Here is an 18,956-nt window from a genome sequence, read left to right as displayed (position 1 = left end):
CAACCATGGGCACGGCTGCGGTAACGAGAGGGCACTGGAGCCAGAACTAGAGACTCAAACTCACTGGTTCGGCATCGCCGGCACGGTCACTTGGTGCAGTTGCAGCGCCTGCACACTCGAAAGCAATGCCCCCGTACGTACAATGTTTGACAACTCACCTTCTTTTAAACGTCATTCAATGTTGTACTTCGCGTATCTTTTTTTTCTTCTTCTTGGTTCTTTCGGTAAAGTCACGTAGACGGGAGATAATAATGCGTTGTGGTCGAAACGTCGTGAGAATTATATTATTTTATTATGTTTTATTTTTATTATTTTATTATGTTTTATTTTTATTATTTTATCATGTTTTATTTTTATTCTTTTATTACGTTTTATTTTTATTCTTTGATCATGTTTTATTTTTATTATTTTATTATCTCCCTTCTACGTGACTTTACCGAAAGAACCACGAAGATGAATCCCTGCAGTCACGAAAGCTTTAAATCGAAATTTACTTCGCGTATGTTAAGCATGCAACAGTCACGATATGCGAGTTCTAAGCGTTAGTTTGTTATACACTTTAGTGCGCACAATCTTTATCGGTTCATTGGAGCTGAGTGTCTCCTCTGTGATGTGCTGTGTTCCTTCACTATGTGAGTGCTTCGGGACTTGTTTTTTTATTCTTGTGTGAGGCGCAGTCAGTGACAAGTGCCGGTATACGCGTTGGGTGCTCTGAGAAGTGACGGTGCTGTCACGCACAAAGTGCTTGTCACACAGATGAACCACGATACCTCGCTGATCCCGTCACGGAGCATAAACCATCACGCGAACTCCAGTCATCCCCGCTGCGGCGGTGGCTTTTGGCTAGAACGTCGAACAAAGATGGTGGTCACCGCATCGCACGTCTGGAACGCTCTTCCTTCCGATGTTAGGAAGCCACTGGAGCTAAGCACTTTGAAATGATCCAGATTGAAAACTCATCTCTTGAGAACTGCTTTTTTTGTGTTTAGTCTGTCGTCCTTCCCGCTCACACTCTTAGGTTTTTTCGGTAAAGTCACGTAGGTAAAAAAATAAAATTAAAATTAATAAAAGTAATAATAGAAATAAAATAAAATAATAAATCACGACGTTTCCCGCGCACCTCCGATTAGCGCGGCTGGCTACGTACGGCGCGAAAGAAGTTCAACACACATACACACGGGCACATTTCGAGGCGCGACATCGGGTGTCTATGCCGAGTTGTGGCGGCTATGTACGTGGCCTGCAATCCCAGCGCTGTGGAGGCGGGGGACGGTGGCTCACACAAATCTCGTGTGAAACTCCCTTCCCGTCGGCTTTGAGCAAGCGCCATACACTGGTTTACCCACAAAGTTCGGACTAATGTCATCTGTTCGTTCTGTACGAGATAGAGTGTTGCATCCTCGCACGTGTGAATTTTCTCCAAATCTGCTCCGGTTTCCTCCCGCATGATTGGACACTAATTAATTGTTAAAAAAACATCTTAATATGTAGAGGACTGCAGAACTTTGGCCAATCGTTGAGAGCACCATCTCACGGCCTCGCCGCAGCCTTCCAATTTGTCTGCGGATCCTCGGCGATTGTGAGATGCAAATTGCGCGAACAACGACGCAACATATATGAAACTTAACATGATCATCACTATCATTAGCAGGTGATGATGATGCTCAAATCGTGCCACCTGCCGCTATAGCAGCCGTGACAGTGGTGATGTGTGAACCTCTTCTTCTGTCCCTTGCCCTGCGCTCGATTAAAAGATAAACACATTTGTATTTGAGCAGGCAAGGCCCACAGAGCTGTGTAGCTCTTTATCGGAAGTGACCTCGCCACAAATGATAGCTCAACGGAGTGACTTATCCATGTGGACATGTATAGCAGCCAAATACTCCAAAACGCACGCAGCTAAACGTGGAGGGGAAAACCCCGGAGATTAAAATCCACGCGGCCACGGTGAGAGAGAGAGAGACGCAAACTCCAAATATACAAGCTTGAATTTCGATTTAAAGCTTTCGTGACTGCAGGGATTCATCTTCTTGGTTCTTTCGATAAAGTCACGTAGAAGGGAAATATATACAATCTTGATTTGAAGCTTTCGTGACTGCAGGAATCCATACTCTTCGGTTCTTTCGGTAGAGTCGCGGAGGTAGAAATAAAATAAAATAAATCACGAGGTTTCGATCGCAACACAAGCGATCTTCACCAGGTGGAACAACCACGGAAAGAAAACGCATTGCGTCGTCAGGGTTCGGCATCGAAACCCACGACGGAGACCCTCTCTACAAGTTGCCCCTCGGGGTCGAGGCAGTTGACATGTCCCCCACCGTGGCACCCCCTCCGCTCCGCAGCTCTACCTGCGGAGCGACAACGACCAGGCGGTGGTGGAGATCTGCATCACGCGCGTGACGGCCGCGCTGCGCGAGACGCGCTCCGTGGAGAGGCACGCGCCGTCGCTCGCGTCACTGTGGGGAGCCTGCCTCGAGAGGGCGCTCGCGCACGCGCCACGCGGGGACTCGCCGCACGCAAAGGTGGCCGCGGACATCACCAGCTGCGTACTGCAGGTGTGGGTCGTCGTCGTCGTCACCACCATCGTCATCATCACCACCATCATCATCACCACCACCATCATCACCGTTATCATCATCATCATCACCGTTATCATGATCATCATCACCATCGTCATCATCATCACCACCCTTTATCATCATCATCATCACCACCATCATCATCACCACAGTCATCATCATCTTCACTGTTATCATCATCATCACCACCACCACCACCATCATCACCATCATCATCATCACCACAGTCATCATCATCTTCACCGTTATCATCATCACCACCACCACCACCATCATCACCACCATCATCACCGTTGTCACCAGCTGCATCCTGCAGGTGTGGGTCGTCGTCATCGTCATCATCACCACCGTCATCATTACCACCACCACCATCATCATCATCACCGTTATCATCATCATCATCACCACAGTCATCATCACCTTCACTGTTATCATCATTATCATCATCACCACCACCACCATCATCACCACTATCATCATCATCAACACCACCACCATCACCACCATCATCACCGTTATCACCAGCTCGATCCTGCAGGTGTGGAGGCTGCAGATGTGGTGCAGAGACTTCATCATCATCACCACCACCACTACCATCATCACCATCACCATCACCACCACCACCACCATTATCATCATCACCACCACCACCAACATTATCATCACCGTCATCATCATCACCATCACCAGCTGTGTCCTACAGGTGCGGTGCAGAGATGTCATCATCGTCATCACCATCGTCATCATCACCGTCATCATCACCATCTGTGTCCTGCAGGTGCGGTGCTGTGGTTGTGGTTCAGAGACGTCATCATCCTGTTCATCGTCATTGTTACCATCACTACTATTATCATCACCAACACTACCACCACTACCACCATACCATCATCGTCACCACAGTCATCACCAGTATCGCTGGTCTGTGTGTCCAGGTACTGCTGGGGTTGATTGGTAGACAACATATGTTTGTGTATATCATCATCATCACTGTCATCATCAGCATTGTCGGTCTCTTTGTGCAGACACTGCTTTTAACTCACAGTAATATCTCGATGTGTATGCTTTAGAAGACCCTACTACCAAGTTCCCTTATTAATTTCCCATAATTTGTCGCCTCACACCGCCCCCCCCAAATCACCATGTCTCTCTTTATTCATGTTATGTTACTAGATAAGGCCCACTCAGCATGTATAGCTCTTTTTCAGAAGTGGACCTGGCTACAAATGAAAGCTCAACGAAGTGGCTTATCATCATGTGGAAATGTATTGCAGCCAAATACTCTAAACGCGTGTTTCTAAATGTGGAGAGAAAACCCGTAGGACCCGGAGAAACGTTCACGCGACCACGGGGAGAGAGAACATGCAAACTCCAAATATACAAGTGTCACGGTCGGGATCGAACCCACGACTCCTTGCATAGCAGGCGAGGTAGTTAACATCTCGCTACCGTGGTGCCCTTATCTTCTACCTTAGCTTCTGCACCACAACGCAGTCATCGCCCGGCTGATGCATCATCCTTCCTGAACCTTTCCCAAGATTGTATTGATCACAATGATCGATAGAACTGGAGACTGAACACTCCCCTGTCACAGACCTCTTTTTATCGTAAGCCAGTCCGACACTGCCATGGGCATTTGAACACGGCTCTAGCCAATGACGGTAAATTCCTCCCAACACATACTCTCCAATTCCCCCGTGCTCTTAGATGTCTCCAAACTACGTGTCTTGACAATCTGTCATAAGCATTCTCTGTCAAAAAGAGTGCCGTGTTTAAAAGCAATTCCCATTGCATTTTCATTATCTCTCCCAAATCTATGGTTGGCCGGACAGATTTTAAAATCAAACATCTCCTCACTTGCGTTTCCTGCTATAGCGTTCCTCAATCCGCTGTCTCATATTCTACGCCCAACTTTACCGAGTGGCTTTCAAAGGACATTCTTCAATATACCTTTTTGGTCGAATATTTTTTCTAGCTGTCCTTTAAAAAAAAACAACTTGGTGACTTTTCCCGAGTGCTTCGAGCTATTATTTTCCTTCCAAGCCGCTCTTACGATGCCATGAACAATCCGCAAATACTCCACACAACAGCGTTCAAGTGAATCCGCAGTGAAGACATCACAATTTTTCACACGCTCAAACGAGCAGAGTGTGCTTGTTTTTGCTCGTGATCCAATACCCACGGTGGAAGTTCCACATTTTCATGGCAGGGGACGATTCTTCCCATGTTAAACACTGCTGCCTCTCCAAAAAGTCAAGTGACAGTCAAAGTGTCTCCATTCAGCCCACATGAGTGGAACAAATGCGTGGAAGAAGAAGATTCAGCCGTTAATCCGTGTTCATGGACCTGAGCCAGTGATGGAAATTGCACATTACTATGGCAGGAGCCAGTCTCGATATACAGTATAATAATCACAAAGTGGTATGTATTTTACCGACACCTGTAGAGATGATGGGCACGGTCTACACCACCCCTTAACTTTAAAAGTAATATTCTAATGTAAATGTACAATATTTCGTTCACAAAATTACTTTGTGTGTTCATTTATCTTGAGCCAGCAGGCAAAAATTGCGATCATCAGCACTTCCAGAGTACACGCGCGCCCGCCATTTCTCATTCTCTAAGCCAGACGCACGTGCAGTGCAACGGAAGGAGAGCCCACACAGTTCTCTCTACGTGGACACCGCGAGAATAAGGACCTCTCTGCGTGTGGAATTACTTGCCAGCCCTCTTACCGTGATGAATCTCCAGCTGCTCGCTCTGCTTGTGTCAACGGGCGATTTTTTTTTTATTAAACCCACGCCGGCATGGCCCCAAGCAGGAAAGGCAATGGGAATGATCATCTACGCAAGGCTCTGTGTGTGCTCGACAGGAAAGCTCTTGCCGCCGGATAACAGGGAAATGGTGCAGCCCTGCAATTTCTTGATCACACCGCTGCTGGAGGAAAGGGCTTCTCTTAAGGGGAGCTCGAGAAAGTGTTTTGTCTACTCTTCACATGCTGGACAGACGTATTGGAAGAAGTGGGGGTACGCACACTTTATCCCACCACACACGACCAGCTGATCGCTGGGTGTATAGAGACGTGATGGGGGTGGGGGGGGGGTTAATTCAGCCGCTGCGCCGGACGACTGAATCGAACCGGCGACCTCTGGATTGTAAGTCAAATGTGCTGACAAATTCACCATGGATTATAATCGGAGCTGAAACAGTGGTAATTGGAGCGGACAGCAATGAGTGACCTTGTTCTCAGAGCATTATGGGTAAACGCATTTTATAAGCAGAACTCCGTTCTGTCTCCGCATGTAAACGGGAACGAATTTTGCGTTGAATGTGGTCCCAATAGTTTCGATAGAGTGCTCTTGCCAATAACTCCTGGGAATCCAGCAGCATTTGTTGAACAAGCCTGACTACTGATGACACCCAGAAGGTCGAAACTGGTCCAGAGTTTGTGTGCTTTAATACATTCTGCTGGATTATATTGGTCTTGAAAGCCAACGTATGTTTATATATATATACACATATTTTGGTATATGGAGACACGCCAAGAATGTGTCTGAGAGGATGGCCTCTGAGGAAATGGAGCGATGAAACTGGCTCGTGTGCAGGTGCTGGGTGTGTTGTTGTCTCGTGGAACTATGAGAGGTGGTGGTGACTTGAGGCTTTCATCCAGCAGTGGATTGACCATGGCTGCTGATCATGATCATGATGATGATGTGGAGACACAGAATGGAGTTTTTGTTTGATTTGACCATGTTCTTGGATCTTTCGGTAAAGTCACGTAGAAGGGAAATAATAAAATAATAAAAATAAAACAATAATAACATTCTCACGACGTTTCGTCCACAACACAAGCAGCCGTCCTCAGGTGAAGACCAGGTCTGTCGGAAAGACAGCGTCCTGTCGTGAGATTTTTGTTATGTTTTATTTTAATTATTTTATTATTTCCCTTCTACGTGACTTTACCGAAAGATCCAAGAATATGAATCCCTGCAGTCACGAAAGCTTTAAATCGAAATGTTATTGGTTCATTAATATATCTTGGAGCCACAGGCCCCATGGGTCTGCTGGACTTGGCAGCATGGAGTCTGTTGTGTCTAGGAGACATCTATAACCGCATTGTCAGACACTGGAGACGTATAAATTTCGATTTAAAGCTTTCGTGACTGCAGGGATTCATCTTCTTGGTTCTTTCGGTAAAGACGGCTGCTTGCGTTGTGGCCGAAACGTCGTGAGAATAATTTTATTATGTTTTATTTTTATTATTTTATTACTTCCCTTCTACGTGACTTTACCGAAAGAACCAAGAAGACTGGAGACGTATTTTGTCTGAATATAAATTCCGTTCAATTCCAATCTTTTTCTTTCTGGTTACAAAGCCTTCGACTGAATTACTTTTGACCTACACTTCCTTAAAAGCACAAAGCCGAAAACTATTTAACAGTTTTTAAGCTTTAAATAATTGTACAGCAACATGCATTACGTCATTTATGTCAGTATCATATCTGATACAATAATTATAACAGCACGAAATGTTACTGGACATGTTTCATCAAGATAGATATATCAACACGTAACAAAACTCAAATATTTATTTAATGATACTATTTTAATATCAGTGATAATATTTATGACACAATTAATCCACTGCCTTTTTTTGTTTCGTAATTGCCACTAGAGAGAGTCCTTTGTTACGGCGCTGCTGGATAAGGGCCTCCTCACCCCTCCTGGGCCATGGATTTAGTCGATCATACCCCCCCCCCCCGCTGGACAATGCGGGTTTTTTTGGTGAAGGTGGGGAGAGTTAATGTCAGAGCATAGAAGTACAGTAGAACAAGGCCCTTATCCAGCAGTGGAGTGGATGTAAATGCACGCGTACAACATAGCACACGTGCACTCTAACGCAACGCAGTCTATCTCTGCTGCTTTATGGGCAGCAACGGACATTGAGCCAGGGGCATGGATCCCCACCAAAGCCATTGTCCCAACGTGGCCCCCCTCCCCTCTTTCAGCAGCAAAGCAGGGGTGTGGAAATACACGATAAAACCCCCAGCGGGGCTCTGGAGTAATTTATTGTTGCGTCTCTCTGTGCTGGAAAAAAGGGTCCACGATCCCATTACAGTTTTTTTTTTGGCCACGGGAAGGTCACGTGACCTTGGGTAAACTCGGCGTAAACAATAGGGGGGGGGGGGGGGTCTTTTTGAGGAGTTGAAATGGCCGGAAAATGTTTGGGGCTTGCATAGGGCAACAGCAAGGAGAGGAGTGAGTGGGGTAAGTGGGTGAGGCGATGGTTTTGAGTCAAGAAAATAAATGCATAGCGTGTGTAATGGGTCATGTTTTAATGTCCGTAATAAAGTTTTTTTGTGTCCTAAACTCCACCACCACCACCACAGCCAATTAGTAAGGCTTGTCACGTGAACACAATATGCCAATTAGCGATTACTTCAGCACATCGGCGCGATGGCGAGTCAGCGCACGCAACGCGTTTACAATTCGAGCTCGACGTTTCGTTGGTGATTGCAGCAGCCGGCTTCATCAGGCGGGTCGCCAGTATTGTGAAGAAGCCTTCCTTGCTTCCTTCCGGTCTCCCACAGGGCAAGATGATGCCATCACGGCTTCACACGGATTAAGAGTGCATCGCCCACAAAGTGGCTTCGTGTCCCGGTCTGGATTATAAATGGCGACGGTGACCCCCCCCCGCTCAACGTTATTGACTGCACGGTTACAGCTCGGCTCACCAGAGGTTGACCAAGAGGCTCTGAGAAATAAATATTGGTCTACCCCCCCCCCCCTTCCCTTATAATGTCCACCTCGCGCAGGAGAGAAAAAAATGAACTCCAACACATTCGTCAATAACACTGCGACCTTTATATGAAAAAATAATATGTAATAATATCATATCAGGCAACGCTAGGGGTAATGGTCGTTCTTCGTAGCAGAGAGATAACGAAGAAGAATCGTTGCCGAAAACACTGCATATCGTACGTTTTGATTTCCTACACAGGGCAGTGTTATTTTGCTTGTGCACCACTGCCTGTGCTGTATCACTAACATCTGTCTCTTGCATAAGCGTGCAGGGCAGAGCTTTTCATAGCCATGCTGACAGGGCCATTGGGAGGTCAGCCCATGCTGAAAGCAAAAGTAATGCATTGCAATGAGCGCTCGGCTGGTATTGTGAGGTTTTCACAAAGTAAACGGTGAAGATGATTAATTGGAATCGATGGTATTAGACAAACATCGGTCATCCTTTCAATGTGAACATCACAAATACAACGTGCAAAATATACACGTTTTACTGCTGTACAAATCAGTTAAGGCTGAACTAATGTATTGACTATAAAATGAATGGATTTATTGCTCAAATGTCTACTTTATTGGGGCGTTAAAGTTGTGTAATAAATTTAATTATCATAAAACTATCGTAGCACCCGTGAAACTAATGGAACACCGATTAAACTGATGATGCCAATAGCCTCTATATGGCTCAGAGTTTGTAAGTGGATATTTTAGATTAGCCACAAACTGTTTAATCCATGCTTGTGTGAAAACCAGGGCGGAGCGGTGACGCAGTGGTTATAACACTGCGTCATGAATCCAGCGAGCTGAGTTCGATCCTGGCCAGGGGATAACATCGGTAGCGAGTGATATTTATATATTCCACGGCAGCGAGATGTTAACTACCTCTCCTGGTATGCAGGAGGAAGTGGGTTCGATCCCGTCCTTGACGCCTGCTGTATATTTGGAGTTTGCGTGTTCTTTCTGTGGTCGCGTGGATTTTTCTCGGAGACCTCCGGTTTTCCCCTCCATATTTAGAAACACGCGTTTCGAGTATTTGTCTGGAATACATTTCCACATGATAAGCCACTTCGTTGAGCTATCATTTGTGGCCAGCTTCCTTCTGAAAAAGAGCTGTATAGCTCTATGAGCCTCACCTGGTAAAACCAAATTAAGAGCGACATGGTTATTCGAGCACAGCATATAAAGCGAGAGGCCAGAGAGAAAGAGGTACTAAGATTTGAACTCTGCACTAAAAATCATGGGGCCTGATGAGAATTACGTAAAAAAATATTTCCGATGGGCAGTTTTTAAATAAGCACATGCTTAGTGATGTAATATTCCCTACTGAGTACCAATAAAGTACGAAATAAATAAATTTACATTCCCACTAATATAAAAAAAATTGCTAGCACAGTGTATTGTGAGAACATTGGTTATTGTAAGGACAAACAAGCTGCAACCCCTGACAGTGCATTCCTTGGCCCAATCACCAATTCAATAAAATACATTTCGTAAAATAATTCATTAGTGTCATGTTTACGTCACCAGGAATGTGCCCGATCTCATCAGAGCTCAGAGACTCGGCAGCGTTGAGGCCTCACCAGAAGGATGTCGTCATTGCAACTCATGGGGACTGCCTGGAAACCCCAGGCATTGTGGAGATTCAGTCCGGAAGTGGAGTCGTGAATTTAATCTTAATTTAAATTTTGGAGCTTTCGTGACTGCAGGAATTATTCTTTGGTTCTTTCGGTAAAGTCACGTCTAAAGATAAAATAATAAATTAAATAATAGCATATTACGACGTTTCGATTGCAACACAAGCAATCATCATCAGGCATAAAAGAAATAGCAACAAAAATCTAACTAGAAAACTATAGACAGACATACAAGCAGACAGACATCCCAAGGACACACAGAGAGAGGACACATATCGGCACAAAGAGAGAGGTCGTTTCTGTGACGGGGCCTTAAATATAGAGAGGGGGGCGGGGGCGGAGAGAGGGAGGAGGCAGAGAAAAAAATAGCATATCAATGAGTGGACGACAACGTGATGCTGCAAGTAAGATGACGACGCGGCACGGCACGCAAGCTTGAAAATCAGGAGAAAGACACACAAAAATTAAATAACCTAGTAAAATATCGAAATGTAATGTAATGCAACACAGAGAGTCGGTCAACACACAATTAACGCATAGCCCCGTTGATTACGTATTTGAAAGTGAATTTAACTCCGCCGAAATTTGAGCATGACCAAGTTACAGAACTTGAGTCTTCCCAGATAGTAGTAGGGTTTTACCCTTTAAACTGGTACAAAAATGACACCTTTATACAAGGCATCATGTTTGCATGATGCCTTGTATAACTTCAGGGACAGTGCGTATCATTACCATTATCAGAGTTGTTTCTTTTTGTTTGCATTTTGACTGCTTGTGTTGCGGTTATTGCAAACATGATGCCTTGTATAAAGGTGTCAATTTTGTACCAGTTTAAAGGGTAAAAACCTACTACTATATTTTGCCACTGGTAAAGGAGGTCTCATAGTGTAAATTCTTCCCAGATACTTTGTTTGTCCACCCACATGCCAAACACAAAGTAAATAGAACTGGCGAAACATCCCAATTCAGGACCCACTGGAAAAGGGGACTTTGGACGCATGAAGGGCTTTCCTGGGTAAATAAATGACATTATAATTATGTAATAATTGTTACATTAAGGCGTTACATGCTTTGGCGAGGCTGCCGTGGCTTGCCGCCGGTTCAATCTCCCGGCAAGGCAGCTGCAAGAATGGTGCAAGTTTATTTTTAAATCTCCCACGCCTCTGTCTACCCAGCAGATTAAACAGGTACACTAGAGTCAGTCGGCATGCAGGTCCTGTGTGGTGGGGTAAAGTGCGGATACTTCGATCTCTTCCAAGACATCTGGCTAGCGTGGAAGAGTAGGCCAAAATCTCCACCCTCTATAGGGGTTCTCAAAGAGCTCCGTCTTAAACCAAGCGCTACGGCCAGCGGTGATGCGAGCAAGCGCTGCACATTTTTTGAAAACTTTTTTTTTCACGAGTTAATCTCCACGGAATGCATAACATCACTTGACATAGTTTGGCTTGGAATATTATGCATTCGTCTAAGAACTGATTAATCGGCTTCCTTGGCATGACCTACGCATGTACGGCAATTTGAGCCATTAATCAGTTACCGTGATGTATTTAATTGCCCACGCTGCGAGGGGCTGTACTCGTACGGTTTGCCCCGGTGTCTCCCTGTACTCGATGTGGATTGACGACCTTTCGTTTGGCCTCATTTTGGGAGACTCCAAGTGCCCTCCTCCTTGCTCCTGTAATCATTTGCACCTGTTGCCAACTCCTTGAAAACAGATTGCTCAACTCTCAAGACGTCTCCCGTTTTACAGGAACCGGCCGTCAAGAGTCAGCAAATATGGAAACGATTACACGAAGACATTACTTTACGTGTGTGTGTATGTGTGTACTCCACAATTGTGTTTTTACGACAGGATATTCCATTTGAAACGATCATGCAATTTGCGATTTGTTGGAGGTTTTTGTTCGAATGTTGTTAGGCAATAATTTGAGTGCTACAATTGAGTGTAGTTTTGTTCAATTACAGCTTCAAATAATGGTCACAGTGATTTATCGAGACGCGTGCTGCTGGTGTGGAGTCATCCACGGAACTCTGTGAAACAAAACAAAACTGACACCAACAAAGACATGAAATGAAATGATTACATGTACAAGAACTTACGTACACACGTGACTGCATTTTCTTTTGAAGTAAAACAATCTTTCACCCAGACAAACCCTCGCGATGTGGAACATCTCATTTGCAAGCGTTTCCAGGATGTCGGTTGACAAGTATTCTTCACACTTCTAAATATGCATCTCTGTTGGATGAGAAGGCAAACAGATTTTGTCATCCAACTCTTCTGCCGAAACTCTATAGGCACGCACGGAGGCTGGGACATCACTCAGTTCGGTAGAGCTATAGGCTGCAAGTGGTTATCCTATAGAGTGGTTGTCCTATAGAGTGGTTATCCTATAGAGTGGTTGTGCTATAGAGAGAAGCTGCAGTGGTCATCCTATAGAGTGGTTGTCCTATAGAGTGGTTATCCTATAGAGTGATTATCCTATAGAGTGGTTGTCCTATAGAGCGGTTATTCTATAGAGTGAAGCTGCAGTGCTTATCCTATAGAGTGGTTGTCCTATAGAGTGGTTATCCTATAGAGTGGTTGTCTTATAGAGTGGTTATACTAGAAAGTGGTTATCCTATAGAGTGATTATCCTATAGAGTGGTTATCCTATAGAGTGTGTGTCCTATAAAGTGGTTATCCTATAGAGTGGTTGTCCTATATAGTGGTTATGCTATACAGAGAGGCTGCAGTGCTTATCCTATAGAGTGATTGCCCTATAGAGTGGTCATCCAATAGAGTGGTTGTTTGAGAGAGTGGTCATCTTATAGAGTGGTCATCCTATAGAGTGGTCATCCTATTGAGTAGTTGTCCTATAGAGTGGTCATCCTATAGAGTGGTCATCCTATAGAGTGGTCATCCTATAGAGTGGTCGTCCTATAGAGTGGTCGTCCTATAGAGTGGTTATCCTATAGAGTGGTTGTTCTGTGGAGAACTCTGTGTGGATGCCCGAACGTCATAGAGAGTGGGGAGTGGTGGTGCAGTCGTAAGAGCGCGGCGCTATGAACCTAATGAAACGAGTTCGATTCCTGCTCGTGACCAACACCAATTACGATTATCTGAACCGGTTCTAGGCCTCCCCTAGGTCGACTCAGCCTCAAACGAGTACCTGGAGCGATGTGTAAACATTGCCACTCGGGAGATAAAGGTGGCCGGGCGTGGTACTGGCCTCGTGTGCCGTGCCGGCCTTCATAGGTGTTTGCTCGTAGCACTTGCCCCATAATCTGGTGAGGCTATATGGGTGGGGGGGGGTCTTTGTCTTTATTCTACAGAGAGAGAGCTCTAGAGGGCCCCTCTAGAGGTTGTTTTGGGCCACTCTTCTATGCCGGCAAGATATCTTGGAAGATGTGGGAATACCCATACATTAGCCTACCATACGCGGCCTGCCGATCAGCTAATGTTGCTATCCATATATATTGCTCGGTGAACAGAGGCGATGGGATTTAAGAAACGTTCCCATTGGTTCAACTGACGCGCCGAAAAATGGAACTGGTTAACTGTGAATTGCCAAGTCTGGCGTGTAAACCATCGAACCACAGCCGCATCGCCACTCCCCACCGTGGGACCGAGGACATATCCAGCACTTGCTAACGGTGACAAGGGTGGGGGGGGGGGGTAATTTTACTCTTCAGAACAAACATGGCATCCAGTGTGTCGTGGCACGGTCTGTGCTTTCTAACCATATTTCCGCATCGTGTAAAATAACAATACATTTTTTGTTTAAATGCCGTGTTAATTGATTACACTTGGCTCTCTAAGCCATTTTGGACCCATGCGCTAAACCTTCAATGATGCGAGTTGAATGAAGTTCAAAGAACCTTGTGAAAGTTACAACGCAGAAAATCCCTGAATTTTATTTTCCACGAAGCTCAAGATCCACCCTAAAACCGCCATCCACTACACAAACCATGGCAGCAGATGCGGATACCTGACGATGCACAAATGGAAATTTAAAAAATCTCTCCGGTAGCGTGCGACTGTAGGTCATCCAGAACGGACCGTGCAACGTATAACGACGCAATGCCCGATCCACAACTACAAAGGAGACATCATCACAGCGATACACTCCGCCGCTCCTAACGCGGCTGTCTCTGGCACGACCACACGAATGCGACATCGTAGTCGTAGATGCTCTGCATGATCTACATCGCCAGGCCGTACGAACCAAGAAAAACTTGGCTCGCTTGCGAAAGAGCTCCTCCCGGCATCTCCGGATTTGACATCTGGCCCAGCGAAAGACGTTAGGGCTCGTCGCAGGATGCTGAACCCCGCGTGGTGCTTCGCTCCGGCTGCGTGGTGATGCAATGCAGCGCCCGAGAGAGGAGTTGTTAGACGGCGGCAGGCAGCTTCCTGTGACGCCTGCGAAACGAATTCCACGGCACGGATCCATTCCCCCCCGCAGACGTAGCGCTACGCACGTGCGTTGTGAGATATAGGCGAGCGTTATGGGATATATTGATATATATGTAAAAAAAAACTTACTGCTGTAACCGATATTAGACATGTGTCGATTCACCATCCACCAAGCGTTTTCATTATTATTATTAGATTAATTTGGCTGCTTCAGATTTTCGCATGATAAGCCACTTCGTTTGAGCTAGCATTTGTGACCAGGTCGCTTCTGAATTGGAAGCTAATAGCTCAGTGGGCTTTACCTGGTAAAATTAAATAGTTTAGTTTACTTTGTATATATTTTTGGTTATTTGCTTACCTTCCGTATACTTTGCACTCCTATCGTGTTTTTGTATTGGTTGTTGTCGTAAAAATTCTGATCCGCTCCTACTCGACATCTGTGAAAAATAGTTTTTATAGCTAATCGAATTCCTCCAGTATACATACATTTAAACAAAAATAATGATATTCTTGGTTCTTTCGGTAAAGTCACGTAGAAGGGAAATAATAAAATAATATAAATATAAAACAATAAAAATTCTCACGACGTTTCGACTGCAACACAAGCAATCATCATCAGGTTTGAAATCCACAGCAAGAAAATTTGAAAAAAGTTACGGTTTTTATATATGTAAATGTTATTTTATTATTTTATTATTTCCCTTCTACGTGACTTTACCGAAAGAACCAAGACTATGAATCCCTGCAGTCACAAAAGCTTTAAATAAAAAAAAATGATTCTGAACTACTTGAGTTACCGCACGAAGTTGGGCAGGTCTTTGCCAGAAACTCGCATTTACACTCGATCCAAATTCTGACGTAGAAATCAGAGCAGGCCCCGGGTGGTGAGATGAGAACTCGGGCTCTGGCACGAGTTGGCAGCCCACTTGAGTTGTTTAAAAGAGTAGAAATGGGGTGAGTGGTGAGGGTGGGTGGCTGACAATTGGAGTATATGCTCGAATTCTGCGGTTCATTGAAATGCGGTGTTATTGTTGGATAATCCACCACGACTTGTCAGTGTGTGTACATTATTCTTCTGGCGCCTCAATGTTGATAAAAAAAAGAGAATATATTTTGCGACAGGAACACTGTTTCAGTGAGCTGTCAGTTGGCGTTATAAAGAAGAACAATTGCTTTTCAAATTCAATGTACAAAGCAAAGTAAATTCAGTTTAAGTGTGCGACTGAGTTCTTAATGCTGCCACACGTCTTCTGAGTAACACACACACCGAGCATGCTTTCAGTGCGCGTGTCATTTGTGTTTCCTGCGAATTGCGAAGTACTGGACGTTTGACCGTAAACATCTCCAGCGAGTGTTTACAGCAGAAGCTTGTGGTTGGGATTGATTTGGGGGAACCAATTGAAGAGGCAAGCTACCCGTGTGGATGTCACCGCAGGTACATATGGCCTCAACCACAACTAAACAGCTCTCCAAGTCTACCGAACTACACATGCTATACGTGTGCTATACACGTCTAATATCGTATACATTTAGAACCTCCGTCGCAGCCCCCGTCATTTGGAGCGCCATCCCTATTCACATCCGTAACGAACAATAATTTTCTTCGTTCAAATACCACCTCTTCAGCTCGACATTTAACCGCGAGTCTCCCTGGAACCGCGCGACGCGACCTGACACTGAGCTCACCTCCGTGCCTCAGAATTGCCTCTTCGGTCCGCAACGTTGCGCACGTTATAAATTATATGATTATTACAATCGTATGCTATACACGTGCATACTGCAGTGCCGACTGCGGGTATAACAAAACCAGCTCACGTGTTGCATAACGGCACCGAGAGAAATTTTGGCGGCAGCTTGAGTATTTCTGCTTGCACTATCTGCAACCCCTCACTGTGGCCACGTGCGTTGTTCGCTTCCTCTGCCTGGCCAAGTTCATGAGTTAAGACCTTCCTCTGTTTTTCTCCAGTTCTCCCCTTGAATATGAGACTTCTGGTCTCTGTGGGCTCTGACCTGGTAATAAATAAAAGTCACCATGAGCGCCATTTTGTTTCCTTTGCATGCGACTAACATCTTTCTCCACTCTGAACCTGACCCATTTTTATAGCACTGCGGTATAAATCCTGACCTTACCTCTGAGTAATTACCCCATATGCAGGTCTCTCCATCGCCCTTTCCTGCTTCATCATTAATGGCCATCATCTATCCACAGCTGGATGAAGGGCTCCCCAAGCCACCCCTATCTCTCACGGTTTTGCAATGCGACGAGTCACCTAGATCTCGAACATGGGCGTATTTTATGACTCCATCTCCATAGCAGGCTTACTCTCGGTCATGTTCATTCCTGATTGCCCCCCCCCTATCCCACACTAAATGTCCAATCTCTGATGTGCAGCATTTTCAGATACGCTCATCAACTCATTTGGTGGCAGCAATTTGGAGTGGCCATCTGAAGCTGGGAGCTGAGGGATGGACTTAGTAAATGCACCACAGAATTTTAATGTCAGAATCTGACCTCATGCTCAAATGAGCAATGTGTTGCGCTCATCTGTACCGGTGGCCCTTCGCCAGCTGTGGAAATTCCACATTCCTGGGAACAGCCTGTCCCTAGGTCAACAGCCATTGTAAAGTGGTATGAATGTGAATTATATATGACTAAGAAGGATGATGGGTTGAATTTGAGGTATTACCTATCCACAGTGAGTGACATGCTCTGCCACTCTCTCACCCACCCAGCCGTCTTACACAAAAGCAGACTTTGTTGCGGAAGGAGTGAGGGGGGGGTGTAGATATGCCCAACGACTTTATTTCTTATTCCGTGGCCACACGCGGCCTACCACTCCCATATGTATCTACCACCGCAACCATCTTGATGTTCATGAGGATGACATATATCCATCGCTGTACGCATCTTAAGCCACACTAATCGGGTACTTGAGGGGAACGCCGTGGTTACAGTGTTAGCGCACTCAAGTCACGTCTGTCATTGCAAGGGCCCCTTTACGCTCAGAAACAACGTAGCTTCGCGTCGTTTTCAGTCAACGAACGTGTGTCCTGAAAACCTCATTTCTTTGGAACTGCTCTTTTAAGTTTAGTTTGTTGTCCTTCCCTCCTTCGCCCACGCACCTTCGATTGGCACGGTTGGCTACATACGGTGCGAAAGGAGTTCAACATGCACGTATTTACACACATGGCCAAACTCACGTTTCACGGCAAACCCTCTCCCCCCTTTGCCGCTCGTTTACACGTTTGCCTTTTCTCCGTCCCGATATCTCGCGCGTAGAACTACGGACGGGCGGCCATGATGCGCGTGGCCGTGCCGGTGGCGGTGAGGTTTCTGTGGAGGGGCGACGCGGAGGTTACGAGGAGCATGTCCAGCGTGATCGCCCTGGCCGCCATGGGGCAGGCCCCCCTCCTGGGCCAGCACGTGGAGGCGGTGGCTGACAGCGTCATCGCAGGTACCGCACCACGGTGGCCAGGGGGACGTTGACCAACCTCGCCCCGGTGTGCAAGGAGGCCGTGGGTTCGAACCCGACCCTGACGCCTGCTGTTATATTTCGGAGTTTGCGTGTCTCTCTCTCTCTCACTCACCTCGTGGTCGTGCGGATTTTTTTTTTCTCCGGGTCCTCCGGTTTTTTCCCCTCCACATTTCTAATCAACGTGCGTTTAGAGTATTTGGCTGTTATACATTTCCACGTGATAAGCCACTTCGTTGCGCTATCATTTGTGGCCAGGTCGCTTCTGAAAAAGAGCTCTAGAGCTCATTTATAGTTTAAACAGTTTTTAGTTTCAAACGTCGCCAGGTCCCCCTGAGCTGAGACAGCAGCGAGGTAAAGACACAGCCCCTGCAATTGCTTGCGTACGACACTGTTGCCGGAAAAGTCTGTATTTCAGTAGGGCTCTCTAGATCACCTTGGCCTTACTCTGCCATGATGGCCAGATGTCTTGGCAAATGTGGGAGTACACAATCTACACCCCATAACATTGGTCATGTTGATCGACTAATCGTGGTCGATCGTATTTATACCATCGGATGGACGGAGGAGGCGTGGGGTGTTTTAGAAACTTGCACCATTGGTTCAACTACCTTGCTGGGAGGGAGATCCACCGGGTTACCTCTGCATTGCAAGGCCAGTGTGCTGACCACTGCGGCATTACATCATCCATGAGCCAGCAGTGGAATTCCCTATTCCCAAGTGTTCGGCTATTTTCTTGACTTTAAACAATCAGCCATGACTTACAACCCTCTGTTAAGCCGCTGTTGGATAAAGGCCTCTCCATGCTGTTTTTGCTTGTTTTGACCAAACCTCACCACGTTGGTCAGTGTGGGCTGATGGGGGGGGGGGCAGTGGGAGGGAGCAAACATGTGGGACCAGGATCAAAATCTAAATGATGGAATAAATTTGATAATTGCATTTAATAAACATACAAATGTGCCTAAAAATAGGGAACATCTTACAATCAGTGTACCTCACCGGCCATGAAATATGGATCAGTAACATATCACTCGACACGAGCGTTAGGCGTGGCTGGGAAGTAAGGTGTGATTTTTGGACT

At 45.8% G+C, this 18,956-nt stretch overlaps 1 protein-coding gene across 1 annotated transcript in view; it reads left to right on the top strand.

Moving 5' to 3' along the window:
* The window catches only part of VEPH1 (ventricular zone expressed PH domain containing 1), a 187,999-nt gene that overhangs the window by 54,222 nt on the left and 114,821 nt on the right, over positions 1-18,956 (top strand). The window contains exons 3-4 of the mRNA XM_078607698.1: positions 2,343-2,555; positions 17,683-17,857. Of these exons, the coding sequence (XP_078463824.1) occupies positions 2,343-2,555; positions 17,683-17,857 (388 nt within the window). The remainder of the gene's footprint in view (positions 1-2,342; positions 2,556-17,682; positions 17,858-18,956) is intronic.

Source organism: Lampetra planeri, chromosome 28 (genome assembly GCF_965212315.1).
Source record: "Lampetra planeri chromosome 28, kcLamPlan1.2.h2, whole genome shotgun sequence".
In the NCBI taxonomy this organism is placed as follows: Eukaryota; Metazoa; Chordata; class Hyperoartia; order Petromyzontiformes; family Petromyzontidae; genus Lampetra; species Lampetra planeri.
Note: the sequence above shows the minus strand (reverse complement) of the source record. Positions and strands in the feature narration are given on the sequence as shown.